This window comes from Petaurus breviceps, unplaced genomic scaffold, assembly GCF_028583685.1.
Source record: "Petaurus breviceps papuanus isolate PSGF00001 unplaced genomic scaffold, PetGlider_PUasm1.0 208, whole genome shotgun sequence".
NCBI classification, from domain to species: domain Eukaryota; kingdom Metazoa; phylum Chordata; class Mammalia; order Diprotodontia; family Petauridae; genus Petaurus; species Petaurus breviceps.
This window is the reverse complement of record NW_027185852.1, coordinates 19,172,964-19,188,453: the sequence shown is the minus strand read 5'-3', so window position 1 is coordinate 19,188,453 and position 15,490 is coordinate 19,172,964. Positions and strand designations below refer to the sequence as shown.

Below are 15,490 nucleotides of genomic sequence, written 5' to 3'. Positions count from 1 at the left end.
AGGAAGGAAGGAAGGAAGGAAGGAAGGAAGGAAGGAAGGAAGGAAGGGAGGGAGGGAGGAAGGGAGGGAGAAAGGGAGAAAGGAAAAGAGGTAAGGGAGGTAGGGAGGAATGGGAGAGGATAAAAGGAAGGCAGAGGGGAGGGATAAAGGAAGAAAAGGAGAAAGGGAAGAAGGATAAAAGGAAGGAGGGAGGGAAAAGGAAAGGAGGGAGGGAGGAAGGAAAGAAAGAAAGGAGAGAGAGAAGAAGGAAAGAAAGAAAGGATGGGGGAAGAAAGGAAAGAAAAAAAGCCCTTCATGGACTTCCCCTTTCAAGCTTTTGCTTCTGGATCAGAGAACAAAACTAAACAGATATTGCCCTGGAAGGTCCCCTTCAAATTATGCCTCAGACCCAGGACTGACTATTCCAGAAATCCATTTTTGTATTTATTTTGCTGGGTGACAAAATGTACAGAAAGTTGTTACTCACAGCTTCCTGCTCTTCACTTTTGCTGGGGCTTTCAAAGCCTTCTTCAAAGATGTCATCCGTGGTGGGGTCACTGGCATGGGATGCTGATGATTTTGATGGAGAACTTTGCCTGGGTGCAGGGGTTGGAGCTAGAAGGAATGTACAAAAGAGAGGATTTCAGTTTCATCTGGCTCCAATTTAAAGACATTTGTTGAGAGTCTGCCATACAGAGGATGGGTCTGGATGGAGAAGAGGGGAGGGACATATTTTGATTTTTGGGGGAGGCAATTGAGGTTAAGTGACTTGCCCAGGAACACAAAGCTAGTAAGTGTCTGAGACTGGATTTTAACTCAGGTCTTCCTGGCTCCAGGGCCAGTGTTCTAATCACTGTGCAACTCAGTCACCCCAGGAGGGACATATTGTAAAATGAACACGATTTAAAAATGAAAGATGTCAATCATTTTTAAAGAGTCAGGGGCCAAAGGTACCATGTGAGGCAGTGGGATGGGAGGATGATGAGTCTAGGTAAGGCCATGGCCCCTGACTTGGTGGAACCGACAAATTAGCTGGGAAGGAAGGAAGAGAACATACACACATCACTACAATGCTCTAACGTATACTTAGTGGGTTAGGCGGGTATAAATGATGTATGCAGTGGTGTTCCAGGGATGAAGGGTGGTGATTAACAAGGAGGGGATCAGGAAAGTTAACTCCAGTCGATCAGCCTTTATTAAGCACCTTCTGTGAACCAGGTGCTGTGCTAAGGGCTCTGGGGGAAAAGAAAAAAGGTGAAACACAGTCCCACTCCCAGGGAACTCAGTCTAATGGAAAAGGTACCAGGCAAATAGCTATGTACAAACCAGCTGTAACCTAGAGAAATAGGAAATAATCAAAGAGGGAAGACACGAATATTGTAGAAAGTGGGTCTTATATGGGACTTGAGGAAGCCAGGAGGCAGAGATGAGGACAGACAATTCCAGACACGGGGGACAGTGTGTGAAAATGCCCAGAGTCACAAGAAGAGGAACAGAGTCCTGGCAGCGGAACAGCAACGCCAGTGCCAACTGAATCCAGAATACGGGAGGGGGATAGTAAGGTCAGAAGTCTACAGTCAGAAGGCTGGAAGGTAGTGGATAGTATGAAGGATTTTGCAAACCAAATAGATGATTGTGGATTTGGTCCTGGAGATGATAGGGAGCCATAGGGGATGCCTTAGCAGGGGAGTGATATGGTTAGACCTGTGCTTTATGAGAGCTGAGTGGAAAATGGTCTAGAGTAGGGAAAGTCACCTTTAATAATTTAATCAAAGTATACTGACTGACAGTAACAGGAAAGTTCAGAAGAAGTGAGGCGTTGAGAAGAAACATAAGGTGTTCAGTTTTGAATGTGCTGAGTTTAATGTCTATCAGATTTCAAATTCAAGGGGTTCAAAATGCAGTTGGAGATGGGAGATTGGAGTTCAGGAGATAGATTAGGCTGAATAAATAAAATTGAGATTCATCTGTATAAAAATGATAATTGAATCTTCGGGTGTTGAGATTGCGCAGTGAAATAGTACAGAGAGGAGGCCAAGGCTGGATCTTTGGGGGACACCAATTGGCAGGGAGACAGAAAAGGTGCAGTGAGAAAGGTAGGAAGAGGATCAGGACAGAGTAGTGTCATCATAAGCTAGAAAGAAGAGGACATCAAGAAAAGGGTGATCAATAGTGTCAAAAACTGAAACTAAAAAAGGATGGGAACTGAGAAAAGGCCAATAGATCTGGCAATTTAGAGATCACCGACAACTTCGGAGATAGGATTTTCAACTGAATGATGAGATTGGCAACCAGTCTGCAGATGGAAAATTAACAAAGGAATGAGAAGAAAGGAAGCACAGGGGTGGGTTGTAAATGGCCTTCTCAGGGCATTTAACCATAAAAGGAAGGAAAGATATTGGATGATAGCTAGCAGATGGATGGATTGAGTAAGGGTTTTTTGAGCATAGGAGAAACCTGAACATATTTGTAAGCAGGAGGGAAGGAGCTGATAGTCAGGGAGAGAATGAAGATTAAGTGATAGAAAGGCCACAACAGAGGGGCCAATATGCTGGAGAAGATGGGATGGAATGGGATCACCTGTGCATGACGAGGGGTTTGCCTTGGCAGTAGGAAGGAGATGGTGGGGAAAGGTATCTGAGTGATGTGAAATGAGGAGAGAATGAAAGGGTGAACTTAGAAAATGGCCACCATTTTTTTCATTGAAATATGAAACAAGGTTCTTAGTCGAAAAAGTGGAGGGAGAAGGAGCCGTAGGATGTTTGAGAAGGGACAAAATGGTTTGTTACAGCCACTGTGGGGAGTAAAACAGTGAATCAGAGACATATAAAAGGATTACTTTGCTGCAGGGAGGGCCCTTTTGTGATTCTGTAATCTAAATTTGTACTGGACCCAGTTCACACAATTTTGTGACTTCCTACAGCTTTGTGAAGTAGCCTGAGTATAAGAGTGAACTGAAGGGATGATGGGAGTAATCCAGGGCAGCTGTTGATAGAAGAAGGAAATAAGGGACTTGAGAGAAGAGGACATTGTAACCTTGAAGTAGTTCACCAAGAAGTCAAGGTGGGGAAGGGAAGAGAGTGTAGCATAGGGGTGATGGCCTGGGAAAGACCTGAGCAATATGAGGCTTTGGGGGTTATGGTAGGGAAGAAGAAACACATTAGAAGTTGCAAGACAGAAGGAGATATGGAGGGGCAATAAATTATGGCCAGATAAAGGAATTTTATGAGCACAGAAGTAGAGCATTTGTGGGTGACTGCAATATCAAAGTCATGGACATCTCTCTATATAGATGTGGTGGGGTGGAATAGATCATAGGAAATAAGTAAGTTGGGGAACTGGGAAGTGAAGGTGCTGGAGGTGAGAAGGTGAGAAGAAAGGAAGTGGAGGCATGGATTATAGATGGGTCTTCTCCAGGACTTTAGCCATAAAAGGAAGAAAAGTTATGGGAGGATAGCTAATGGGGATGGATAGATGAAATAAGTTGTTTCTTTTTCTTGAGAGAGATTTGAGCATATTTATAAGCAACATGGAAGTTACAAGTAGAAAGAGAGATAATGGAGATGATGGGGACAGTGGGGATAAAAGAAAGAAATCTATTGGAGAAGACAGGATGGAATGGGGAGCACCTGCACATGTGGAGGGGTTTGCCTTGGCAATGAGGACTGTCTTTTCCTGTGACAAGGGTGAAGGAGGAGACAGAAGGAGAAAGGCATCTGAGGGATAGGACATCAATATATATGTTGCAGTCCATCAACACACATTTCTTTGGCACCTACTATGCGTCGGGCATTATGCTAAGCACTGAAGATACAAGAAAAACAAAAAAAAATACTCCCTCTTCTTGAGCTCACAGTCTAGGGCAGAAGTTGAGAAGAAGATGGTGACCCAGGTTTGCCCCCAAGGTGTAGGTGTCCCAGGGATCAGGCATTTTCCCCAGGAGAACTCAACTAATCAGAGGGATATGTTTCCCTGCTGAGGTTATATGGACACTGAGATCTCTCCTAAATCAGAGCTCTGGTGATTCTATTATGTGGGCTTTAAGGATAGTAAAGAGACGGCAGAGGACATTCCTGACAGAGAGAACTGAATTGGAGCATCTTACAGGTGGAAGGGATCTCAGTGAGACTAACCCCCACACGGGAAACTGTCGCCTTGTTTGGTCTTCCAGCCATTGCTTCAAGACCTCCAGGTAAAGGAGCTCATGACCTCTCTTGGCAGTTCGTTCCACTTTGGAACAGCTCTCATTGGTAAGAGAGAGGCTTATTATTATTACTATTTTACATCAAGTCTAAGTATGCTTTGTGCAACATCCACCCATTACTCCTGGTTCTGTTTTCTGATGCCCAACACAAATCTGAGCCCTCTGACACAAGTTAGCCCTTCAAGAACTGGAAGATGCTATCATGCCGCCCCTCTGCCTAATCTTGTCTTTTCAAGGCCAAACACCCCATTTCCTTCAACCATTCTTCCTATGGCAATATGCCAAGGCCTTTCCTATCCTGACTGCAATCTTTGAAGGCCCTCTAGTTTACCAGTATCCCTCCTAAACCACAGCATTCAGAACTCAGCGAAATACTCTAGAATGGAATTATATACCAGAGCTCAGAGGACTCTCCCTGACCCACTGGCCTAAGATTGAATTGGCTTCTGGGCTGCCATGTGGCTATACCACAGAGAGGCTGACTGGGGAGGCAGATAGAGAGCTGGCCATGGAGTCAGAAAGAGCTGGGTTCAAGTCTTGCCTTTAACATACACTGACGCAGCAAGAACTAATTTTCTGAACTAAGTTGTAGAGAAGATGCTTTCTTGTATCATCAGTACAGGGAGTTTCTTTAGTAGAAGTGAGTTCCTGTCACAAATGAAACCTCCCTTCTAAGCCCTGTTCTTACCAAATCACTGATTCAGTCAGAGCCTATTCATCACAAACAAACAAACCGCAAACTTGCTACCTAATCTGTATCTCCCCAATCTGCTATGGGTAAAGGTGATTTTTTTTATAACTAAGTGAAACTTGGCAGATCACAGAAGACCATAGATTTTGACCTGGAAAGAACCTTTATAGTCATGTCATTGAGACCTAGAGAGGTTAAAAGACTTACTTAAAATCAGAGTTGCAAGATTAGAATATCAGATGCAAGATTAGAAACTAGAATGAAAAACAAAAGCAAAAATAGACCTAATAGACCTCGTTTAAGAAAAATAGACCTCTTTTAAGAGATAATAAAACTACACTTTGCTAAAAGGTACCAAAGAGAATTATATATATATAATTATTGCAAGTTTCTCTGATGAAGGCCTCATTTCCCAAATATATAGGGAACTGAGAAATTTATTTAAAAAACTATTCCCCAATTAATAAATGGTCAAACTATACGAAAATAGCGTTTTTTTCTTTTCTTTTTCCTTTCAGATTTATTTTTAGTTTACAACATTCAGTTCCACAAGCTTTTGAGTTCCAAATTTTCTCCCCCTCCCTCTAATCCCCCTGCCAAGGTAGCATGCAATCCAATATAGGTTCTACAAATACCTTCACATTAAACATTAGTCAAGTTGCAAAGAAGAATTATAACCAACGGAATGAACCACGAGAAGGAAGAAACAAAACAAGGGAAAACAAAGAGAGAGAGACCAAGTAGTTGCTTCAGCCTGCAGTCAGACTCCATCACTCTGGATGTGGACAGCCTTCTCCATCAAGAGTCCTTTGGAGTTGTCTTACAGCCTTGCATTGCTGAGAAAAGCCCAGTCTATCAAAGTGAGTCATCACTGATACAATGTCTGTAATTGTGTACAATGTTTTCTGGTTCCGGTCTCCTCACTCAACATCAGTTTACATGTCTCTCCAGGTTATTATAAAGTCCATTTGCTCCTCATTTCTTATAGCACAATAGAATTCCATTACAGGCAGTTTTCAAAAGAAGAAATCAAAGCTATATACAGTCATATAAAAATGCTCTAAATCACTATTGATTAGAATAATGCAAATAAGAACAATTCTGAGGGACCATCTTACACCTATCATAAATAAGTAAAAGATGGAGGGAATAAGGGCAAAATAGGTACACTAATAAACTATTAGTGGAGTTGTGAACTGCTCCAATCATTCAGGAGAATGATTTGGAACTATATGCAAAGAGCTATAAAACTATACATATCCTTTGATCCAGCAACAACACTAAAGTCTGCACCGCAATTCAAGAAATCAAGATTTTCTTTGCTCAAAGAAAAAAGGTAAAGGACCTATATGTAAAAACAAATATTTATAGCAGTTCTTTTGGTGGAGGTAAAAAATTATAAATCGAGGTAATGCCCATTAATTGGAGAATGCCTGAACACATTGTGGTATATGATTTTGATGGAATACTATTGTGCTGTGGGAAATAATGAGGAGGGGATGGTTTCAGAAAAAAAAGTACAGCAAAACTTACATGAACTGATGCAAAGAGAAGTGAGAAGAACCAGGTGATAATTGTTCACAGTAACAGCAATATTGTCATGATGATCAATTGTGAAAGACTTGGCTGTTCTGATCAAGACAATGATCCAAGACAATTCCAAAGGACTCATGATGAAGAAATGCTATCCTCCTCCCGAGAGAGAACATATGAACTCACATATAATTTCTCACTTTATGTTTTTTGCTTCTTTTTTTTGCGATATGGCTAATATGAAAATGTTTTCTATGATTTCACATGCATAATTGATATAATTTTTCTTGCCTTCTCAGTAGGTAGGGGAAGGGAGGGAGGGAAGTAGAGAACTTGGAACTCAGTTTTAAAAAAGAAAAGAATGCTAAAAATATTTTTTTTTCAAAAGGAAAGAGACTGGCTCTATGAGGATCCAAGTCCCGTTGCTGCCCAGTGTTCTTTCTACTGTCACATATGTGGATCTAAAGTTCAGTATAGTGGCTGTCCAATGGTACACACTTGATTAATACTTGCTGACTGCCTCAGTGACTCTGTCTATGGTACCCTGTTGATTACTTGGCCAGTTGTCCAAAAGCCAGACTACAGAAAGTGAGAGACTGGAAGCTCTTACTCCAGGTAGGAACTTGGGCTGGATTTTAAGGGACACAATGGATTTTCAAAAGAAGGGGAAAAAAGAGTGTTTTGGGTCTAACCGTGTACCCCCAGATGGCTCCCGACTCTACAGATGGCAAAGCTATGATGCTAAGCAGTATTTGCTGCCTCTCCCCCCTCCCCCCATCTTTGGACTGAAACAAGTACACACTCTGAAGCTCTCCTCTTCATTCATCACTTTCCAATTGGCAGCCAGCACAGGAGGCATTCACTAGACAGATGCTGAGGAATGGATTCCACGACTTCAGGGTAACAGTGGCTCACTTTAACTTGGCGCTTTACAAGGCACGTTCTTCACAAGGGCCCCATGAGCGAAGGGGTGTGGGTCCCCCCATCCTCACTTAACAGACAGAGACATTGGGGCTCAAAGGGCTAAAGAAGGCAACTGCCTGCTCTGTGCTCGGAGCTGTCATGGTGTGGGGGAAACCTACAGAATATGGAGTCAGAGGGATGGGTACACATGTTACCTCAGGCAATTATGAGTCGTATGGCCTCAGAGAAACTTGACCTTGGTTACCTCTGAGGTCACTTCCATATCTAGGTCTATGAGTATATAACCACCCTGGGCCTCAGTTTCCTCATCTGTAGAATGAGGTGACTGGACTCTTTAGCCTGAGGACCTTTTCATTGTGATCCTGAGCCTTTCCAGAGCCACAGAGAGCGTAAGCATCAAAGCTGGGATTCAGAGGGAGCCCTTCTAACTCGAACGGTGCAGGTATTTCCCAGCTTCCTATTTCTGTATCTATCTCTTTGTACTGACATCATGCTTATCTCCCCATAAGAATATGAGAGTAGGGATTGTTCAGCTTTCCTCAGCTGTAAAATGGGGATAATGAGGGACCTGCCTCTCAGGGCTGCTGGGAGGATCGAATGAGAGAGTGTGCAGAAAGCGCAGGGCAAACCTTAAAGCATCATATGAATACTGTTATTATTGATACACAGAGCTACAAAATGATCTGGTCCTACTTTTGTGGTTGCTTTGGAAAATACAGCGATTTTTTTGTGAGGGTCATAAATAAAATTCAAATAAAAATCTTTTAACAACATGCACAACAAACAGTAGGTGCTTAATCATTATTTTGAAGTATTGTATCTCATGTTATACCATATTCAGATATGTCTTCCTCTCTTTTCAATAGAACTTGGAGATGAATTTTCACTGTTGTACTAAGTCAATCTTTCTGCGTAGTTTGATATTTTACTTAAATGCCATGTTGTAAAGCAGATGTTTATGAGAGAGAGGCAGACAGAGACACAGAAAGAGAGACAGAGAGAGAGACTCAAACAGACAGAGACAGAGACTGAGACAAAGACAGAGAGGGGGGGGAGAGGCAGGGAGAGAGAAGCAGAGAAATAGAGACAGAGACAGAGAGATGGGGGAGAGATAAAGAGATAGATACAGAGAGCGACAAAGGCAGAGACACAGATGGAGACAGAGACAGAAAGAGATAAAGAAGCAGAGAGAGATCCAAAGAGATAGAGAGATGGCATGAGAGAGTGAGAGAAAAAAAGAGACACTCATTCCCAGCAGTTCCTCTTTGTCTGGTACATGGTCTTCATCCTGCCCCCCTTTTCTTCCCTAACACTCCCTCCCCACCCCCAGTTCTCATTGCAGCCCTGAATAGGAGGCTGGCAGGGTCATATGCAGTTTCAAAGCCATCTCTACCATGCAGCCTTCCATCATTCACAGAACAAAGAAGACAAATCTAAAGCTGAAAAGGGAGCTCAGGTGTCATCTAGCCCAGCCCAGTCATCTGACAGAGGAGGAAACTGAGGCCCAGGGAAATGAAGGGACTTGCCCAAGGTCACACAGCCAATAAGTAGCAGGATCTAAGCTGGTCTTCGGAGGTAGGACTCATTCTGTGGTGCTATGACCCACTTTTAAGTGGGTCACAATTAATCTCTCCTTCCTAAGAGCTCCCAAACTACTTTGTATTCTTCATAAAATAATAGACAGGAAGGGACTTCAGAAGCCATTTATTTCAACCCCCTCCTTTTACAGATGAAGAAACTGAGGCCCAGAGAGTAGAAGTAGAGGTGACTTGCCCAAAAGTCATACAAGTAGGAACATAGGATCCTAGATGGAGAACCAGAGGGTACTTTGGAGGCTCTCCAGTCCAACTTACTCATTGTATAGATGAAGATCCTGAGGTCCCAAGGGTACAGTGACTCAAGGTCATACTGGTATATTACTAAATGAAAAAAGTCAGTATTTGAACCTACGTCCTCAAAATTCAACCACAAAATCTCATTTATTATCTTCTCTTTTCTAATTAGCTTTCAAACAATCAATCTATATGCATTCATGATGTTTCTTTTTTTCTTTCTTTTTCTGCTTTTTGGAGGGCAATTGGGTGACTTGCCCAAAGTCACACAGCTAGTTTTTGTGTTAAGTGTCTGAGGCTGGATTTGAACTGAAGTCCTCCTGACTCCAGGGCTGGTGCTCTATTCACTCATTCATGCCATTTCTACTATCTGCTATGCAAGTGAGATAGGTTGTGCCCTCTGGGAGCTTACACCCTATAATATTGTGTATGAATAAGAGGGATTTTGGAATAGCAGAAAGAACAGTGCACTGGGAAGAAGGAGACTTGGGTTTGAATCTTAGATCTGACAGTTATAAGCTTAGTGACACTTGACCTTTCTTGTGCCTCAGTTTCTTTATTTATAGCATAGGCTTTGTGATCTATGCTTCACTAACTGCACTCCCCTTCCTACCCTTTTAGTTTATTGACCATTATTCTCCTCCATGCACTCTACGTTCCGTCTGTACTGGCTTCCTCACTATTTCGCACATACCCATCTCCCATCTCCGATCTTTTGCACTTGCTGTTCCCCATGCCTGGCATACTTTTCCTTCTTAACTTCCCCTTTAAGGATACCTAGATTCCTTTAAGACTCAGCTCAAGTGATACCTTCTATGAGAGGCCTTTCCCATTGCCCTCAGGTGTTAGGGCCTCCATCCCCAAGGTAAATTTGATCATTGTAATTGTTCAGTTTTTTGGTTGTGTCTGACTCTTTGTGACCCCATCTGGGCATCTTGGCAAAGGTATTGGAGTGATTGGTCATTTCCTTCTCTCTTTTCTACATGAGGAAACGAAGGCAAACAGGGTTAAGTGACTTGCCCAGGGTAATGCAGCTAGTAAGTGTCTGAAGCCAGATTTGAACTCAGGAAGATGAGTTTTTCCTACTCTAGGCCCAGCGCTCTATGTACTATGGTGCCACCTAGCTGCCCCTTAAATCTGATTAATTTTGTCTATATTTTACATAACATTACAGAAGACCATGTTGTTTCCCCTGTCTGTTTAGTAAGGGTACGGACTATTTGTCTTTGTAATCCCACCTCCCACACTGCCTAGGTCTTCCTGTCTTCAAACCAGGGAGCAAGAAGATACAGTACAAAGACCATTGTCTCTGGAGTCTGAGAACTGGGGTTCAAATTTGACCTCTGACCCTGTCTGTCAACTCCTGGGCAAATCATTTATCTTCTTTGGCTTCACTTTCCTCATTTGGAAAAAGAAGTGGTTAGACCCGATGGTCCCTAAAGTCTCTCCTCTTTTAGGCCCAAACCCTCCTTTCTTCCCAACTTTCTTCTCATGGTCATGGGTCCCCCCTTTCCTCCCGTCATCCAGGCTGTCTTTGTGCTGTCCTCAGCTCCTTATGTGACACATCCAACAGTCTCAGTCTTGTCATTTTTAACTCTATGAAATCTCCTCTGTATCTACTGCTTATCATAGTGCCTGGTAAATAGTAGGTGCTTAATAAATGTTCATTGCTTGGTTGACTGATTGATCCCTTCCTTTCCCCTTATGCAGCCACCTGGTGTGGGCCCTCATGAACTATCATAATAGCCTCCTAAATGGTTTCTTTATTTTGGGTCTCTCCCAACTCCAAACCATTCTCTGATGCTTTTCCTATGCGTGTACAGGTCTAACTGCATCATCCTTCTACTTAATAGTTTAACAAATTGAAGTGGCTTCCTCTTACCTCCATGATCAAAAATAAAACCTTCAGTTTGACACTGAAAGCCCCTCCCTTGGCTTTTCCATATTCTTGGATCCAGTGACACTGGCCTCTTTGCTGAAGCTCACAGCAGACACTCCATCTCCTGACTCCAGGCATTTTCTCTGGCTGTCCCCATGCCTGGAACACTCTCCCTCCCTCCCTCCCTCCATCTCCTGCCTTTCCTGGCTTCCTTCAAGACTGAGCTCAAATTTCATCTTCTGCAAGAGACCTTCCCCAGGACTCTACCACCCCCCACCCCCAACTGCTAGTGCTTTTTCTCTGTAATGACCTTCTATCTGGCCTGTGTACATCTGCTATATACACACATAGTTTTTTTCCATGCTGTCTCTCCCATTACAATGTTAGTTACTTGAGTACAGGGGCTATACATTTACTCCTTCCCCTTCTTGCAACCTCATGGAATTCTATCTACCCTGCACATCTTTCTCAGAGCTTTGCACACAGTAGTTTCTTTAAAATGTAAGCTATACTTTATAGGCTGAAAATCAAGAAGTTGTCTTCAATCAATTAACCAAGCAAGGGGTTTGAGATCTGGTGATGCTCTATGGATAGCTGCATTCCAGTTTGCTTCTAGGGACGTGTGCTTTCCCCACAGGTACAAGATGGTGGAGGCCTACTCACGTGAGTTGGTGGATGGTGTTGTTGAAGTCACAGGGGTCAAGTTCAATTGTGAGATGTCAAAGTCGTCACAGTCATCTGTATCCTGTGCCACCCCGACTTTGTTGAAGTAACTGGAGAAGGCCTCTGAGGTACAACTGAGGGAAGGCTGGTCAGGTTTCCGGGAGGGTACCGGAGGAGGCGGGACCATCTGGAAATCTTTAAACATTTCTTTACCCATTTTCTGCTGGGGCCTGTCTGTCTGGGGACTCGATCGGGTGGAATCGCTGGTGGTGGGGATAGTGGTGAGGGGGGCGAGGGCACCTTGAAACATGGCAGCCGGTAAAGGCATCACAGTTTGTGTTGGCATGAAGGCGGTGGGCGGGAACTGACCAGCTACGGATGGCCATGGCTGCTGGGGAGCAGGGAAGATGCCTGGTTGGCCCCATGCTATCGGCTGACCCCCTGGCATCACCTGAGCCACTGGCGGCGGAGCACCCATGGCGATTTGCTGTTGAACAAGGGGCTGCTGTCCCCAGAATGAGGGGAGGACAGCGCCCATGGCAACGTAACCTAGGAGAATAATGTTGGAAGGGAAGTGCAGTTAGTCAGAGTACATATACAACAATAAATCATTCTAACAACAACAACAATAATGATATGAAATTGTATAACCCTGGGCAAGGCATTTGATCTTCCTTCTGATGCTCTGATCAGCTCTAATGCTGTAATCTAAAGAAGGTGCCCATTGGCATTGGTAGAGGACGATTTTGAATGTCTAATCTCTAAGGCTATCTTATTCTCACAGCCACTCTGGGACGTAGGGAGAGGCAGTTCGGTTATCACTATTTTATACATGAGGAAGCTGAGACCCCAAAAGGTGGCCTGCCTTGGTCTCCATTCCCCAGCTAACAGGTGGTGGAGTTAAAGCTCACACCATGATCTGCTTTTCTGAGGACAGCATTCCTTGTGCCATACGCAGGAATGAGCAGTCAGTACATGGACAAAAGGCTTCTACCAGCAGGAACTGAGCAATAGCTCATGAATTTCCAAGCAAGCATTTGAACTCCAAGAATGATCCACAGTGCAAGAGCTGCTGGTTTTATGAGAACATGTTTTATTTTCTTTCTTCCTTTCTTTTCTTCCTCTTCTTCTTCAACCAGGGCTGACAGATGGGTTGAGCACATTTTTCTGGAGAGCTATTAGCATGTCTCCCTGGCTCTGTGCCATCTGCTGAGAGCACATATTTGGGGAGGGGGTGGGGGACAGAAGCTTGGAATCACAGTTGGGAATCACAGGGAAATGGATTTGTGTGTTTTTGCATTTGAAGGTCTCTCACCTCCATTATCCAACAGGGAAGGTCCTGAGGATAGAATAACCTCACAGGAACTCTGGCCTTAGAGCTACATTTCTATCTAGACTGGTGGGACATCTTAACTTGGATCTTGAAAAATCATGTGATAAGACTGAACCTGGTGTGGATTTGCCTTGGAACTATTTAACAGCTTATTAACAGTTTATGGGGTGGCCAGGTGGCTCAGCGAGTAAGAGCACCAGCTCCAGTGTCAGGACGACCTGGAGATCGAATCCTGGGCTCAGACACTTAGCACCCACTCAGAAACACCTGGCCATGTAACCTTGAGCAAGTTACTTAATCCCAATTGCTTAGGGGCGGCCAGGTGGCTCAGCGAGTAAGAGCATTGGCCCCAGTGTTGGAATGACCTGGATCAAATCTGGGCTCAGATACTCAGCACCACACCCAGAAATAACTGGCCGTGTAACCGTGAGCAAGTTACTTAACCCCGATTGCTTTAAAAAAAAATAAAAAAAACCAGTTTATTTAGGAGTGTTCATCAGGGGAGAGGTAACACTGAATGTCCTCTGCTTAGACAACTGAGCTCTGATCAATCAAAAGTCTTCTAGGTCAGGAAGTGAAAGGAAATGATTAGCTGAAAGACTCCTGTGAATTTTGTTTTCTAGTAATTACATTCAGTGATAGAAAGATGAAAAAAATCCAGGAGAAAGGAGCAAAGTACCAGGGCAGGATATAGATGCTTATTGACTGGGAAGCAGCGAATAAGAACTACCCAGAGAAAAATTGGAAGATCTGTATGATCTGATGCCAAGTCAAGGAAGCAGAACGAGGAAAACAACATACATAGTAATGGCAACAATGTAGATGAAAAGAACAACAGAAACGACAAACGTGAAAGTGAACGCTTCGAGATTATAATAAACAAGTTGGCCCCCAAGAAGAACCGCGAGAGTGCACAGGGACTCTGGGTTCTGAGAACTCATCCAGCTCACCCGGGTGAGGGGCTGGTTCATTTTGCTGAACTTTTATCACCATTTTTTATTCTTTATTTTAAAAGATGGCTCTCTTGGAGGCAGAGAAAGAGGGACATATTGAGAAATTCAGGTGACATAAAAATGAAAGATAGGAATAAAATTGCTTTTAATGAAGAAATCAATAGGGAGGAGGAAAAAACCACATTCCTCTTTAGTATAGTTTCCACAGGACTGGAAATGATTTTATATTTAAGGAAAAGAATACATCAATAGAGCAACTGTATTGATTTGGGGAGTTGGCTGAAAGCAACTACTTCTTTTGAGAAGGAAAAGGTAGTTTACTCAATAGCTAGGACTGTTTTTGTAGCACTGGGGAGTTATAAAAGATCACTGTTTCTCCTAGGCATCTCCAAGGAGGGCGGGTTCCACATATACCAAAATAGTCATAGTAACGTTGTTTATTTTTTTGGTCATAGCAAAGAATCGGGAACAAAAATAGTGCTCGCTGATTAAGGAATGGCTGAACAAACTTCGGGACATGCATGTGATGAGATAGTGTGACACTTGGTAAATGAAGAATTTGACAAATTCAGAGAAACATAGGAAGATTTATCTGAACAGATGCAAAGTAGAATAAGCAGAACAGGAAAATGATATACACAGTGATGACAATATTGTAAACGGAAAGAACTAAAAATAGAATCTGGACTTTGTGCAATTATAAATGACTCATCTTGGCCCCTTGAAGGAAGGACCAAGTGCCCTTCCCTCCTTTCTTTGCAGAGGTGAGGGAATAGGGCTGTGTACAGCTGCAAACACTGTCTGACTCCAATCATGCTATTGAGTTGTTTTACTAAGCTATTTTTCCCTTTCATTTTCTTTCCTTTTTTCTTTCTTTATTTCTGACTTTTTCCTTCCTTTTTTCTCTTTCTCTCTCTTTCTTTCTTTTGTTCCTTTACATGTAATGGGGTACAACTCCATTTGATAGATGAAGATAAACCAGAAAAAGGATGTTACTAGCCCACAGTTACCCAAGCAGTGTATTCATTGCACTCTGCTCTGCACTTTCCTCACCACATTAGTAAAGGGTGACTGAATGCGCACATGGATGCTTCTGGGCGTCCTTCTTTATTTTTAGGAGGGTGGAAAGCAGTCACTGCTCTAGTCTGGGGTCACTTCCAGGCTCTGGCTTTTCTTCAAAAGACTTTCCTTTTTAAATAGTCTTTTGCTTCATTGTAATGCAAATGTAAGGTTACCAGTGTAACTGGCATGTGGGAAGCTGACTCAGAGCCCCTCTGAGAAGCAGAAAAGAAACTAAAAGGAGTCTGAGAGTCACCAAATATGAGAAAATAAACCAGAGAATGTGAGAGCTGGAGGGGCCTCAGAGCAGAGCATGCCAGGGCTGGGAGGGGCCTTAGGACAGTGAATGTCAGGGCTGGGAGGGGCCTGAGAACAGGGGATGTCAGAGCTGGAAGGGGGCTTAGAACAGGGAATGACAGGCTGGGAGGGGGCTTAGAACA

At 43.3% G+C, this 15,490-nt stretch overlaps 1 protein-coding gene across 1 annotated transcript in view; it reads right to left on the bottom strand.

Annotated features, from left to right (window-relative positions):
• Nucleotides 1-15,490, bottom strand: part of LOC138165306 (disabled homolog 1-like) — a 484,798-nt gene that overhangs the window by 21,214 nt on the left and 448,094 nt on the right. The window contains exons 14-15 of the mRNA XM_069093489.1: nt 11,706-12,254; nt 467-594 (exon numbers count right to left, since the gene is read on the bottom strand). Coding sequence (XP_068949590.1) covers nt 467-594; nt 11,706-12,254 — 677 coding nt within the window. The remainder of the gene's footprint in view (nt 1-466; nt 595-11,705; nt 12,255-15,490) is intronic.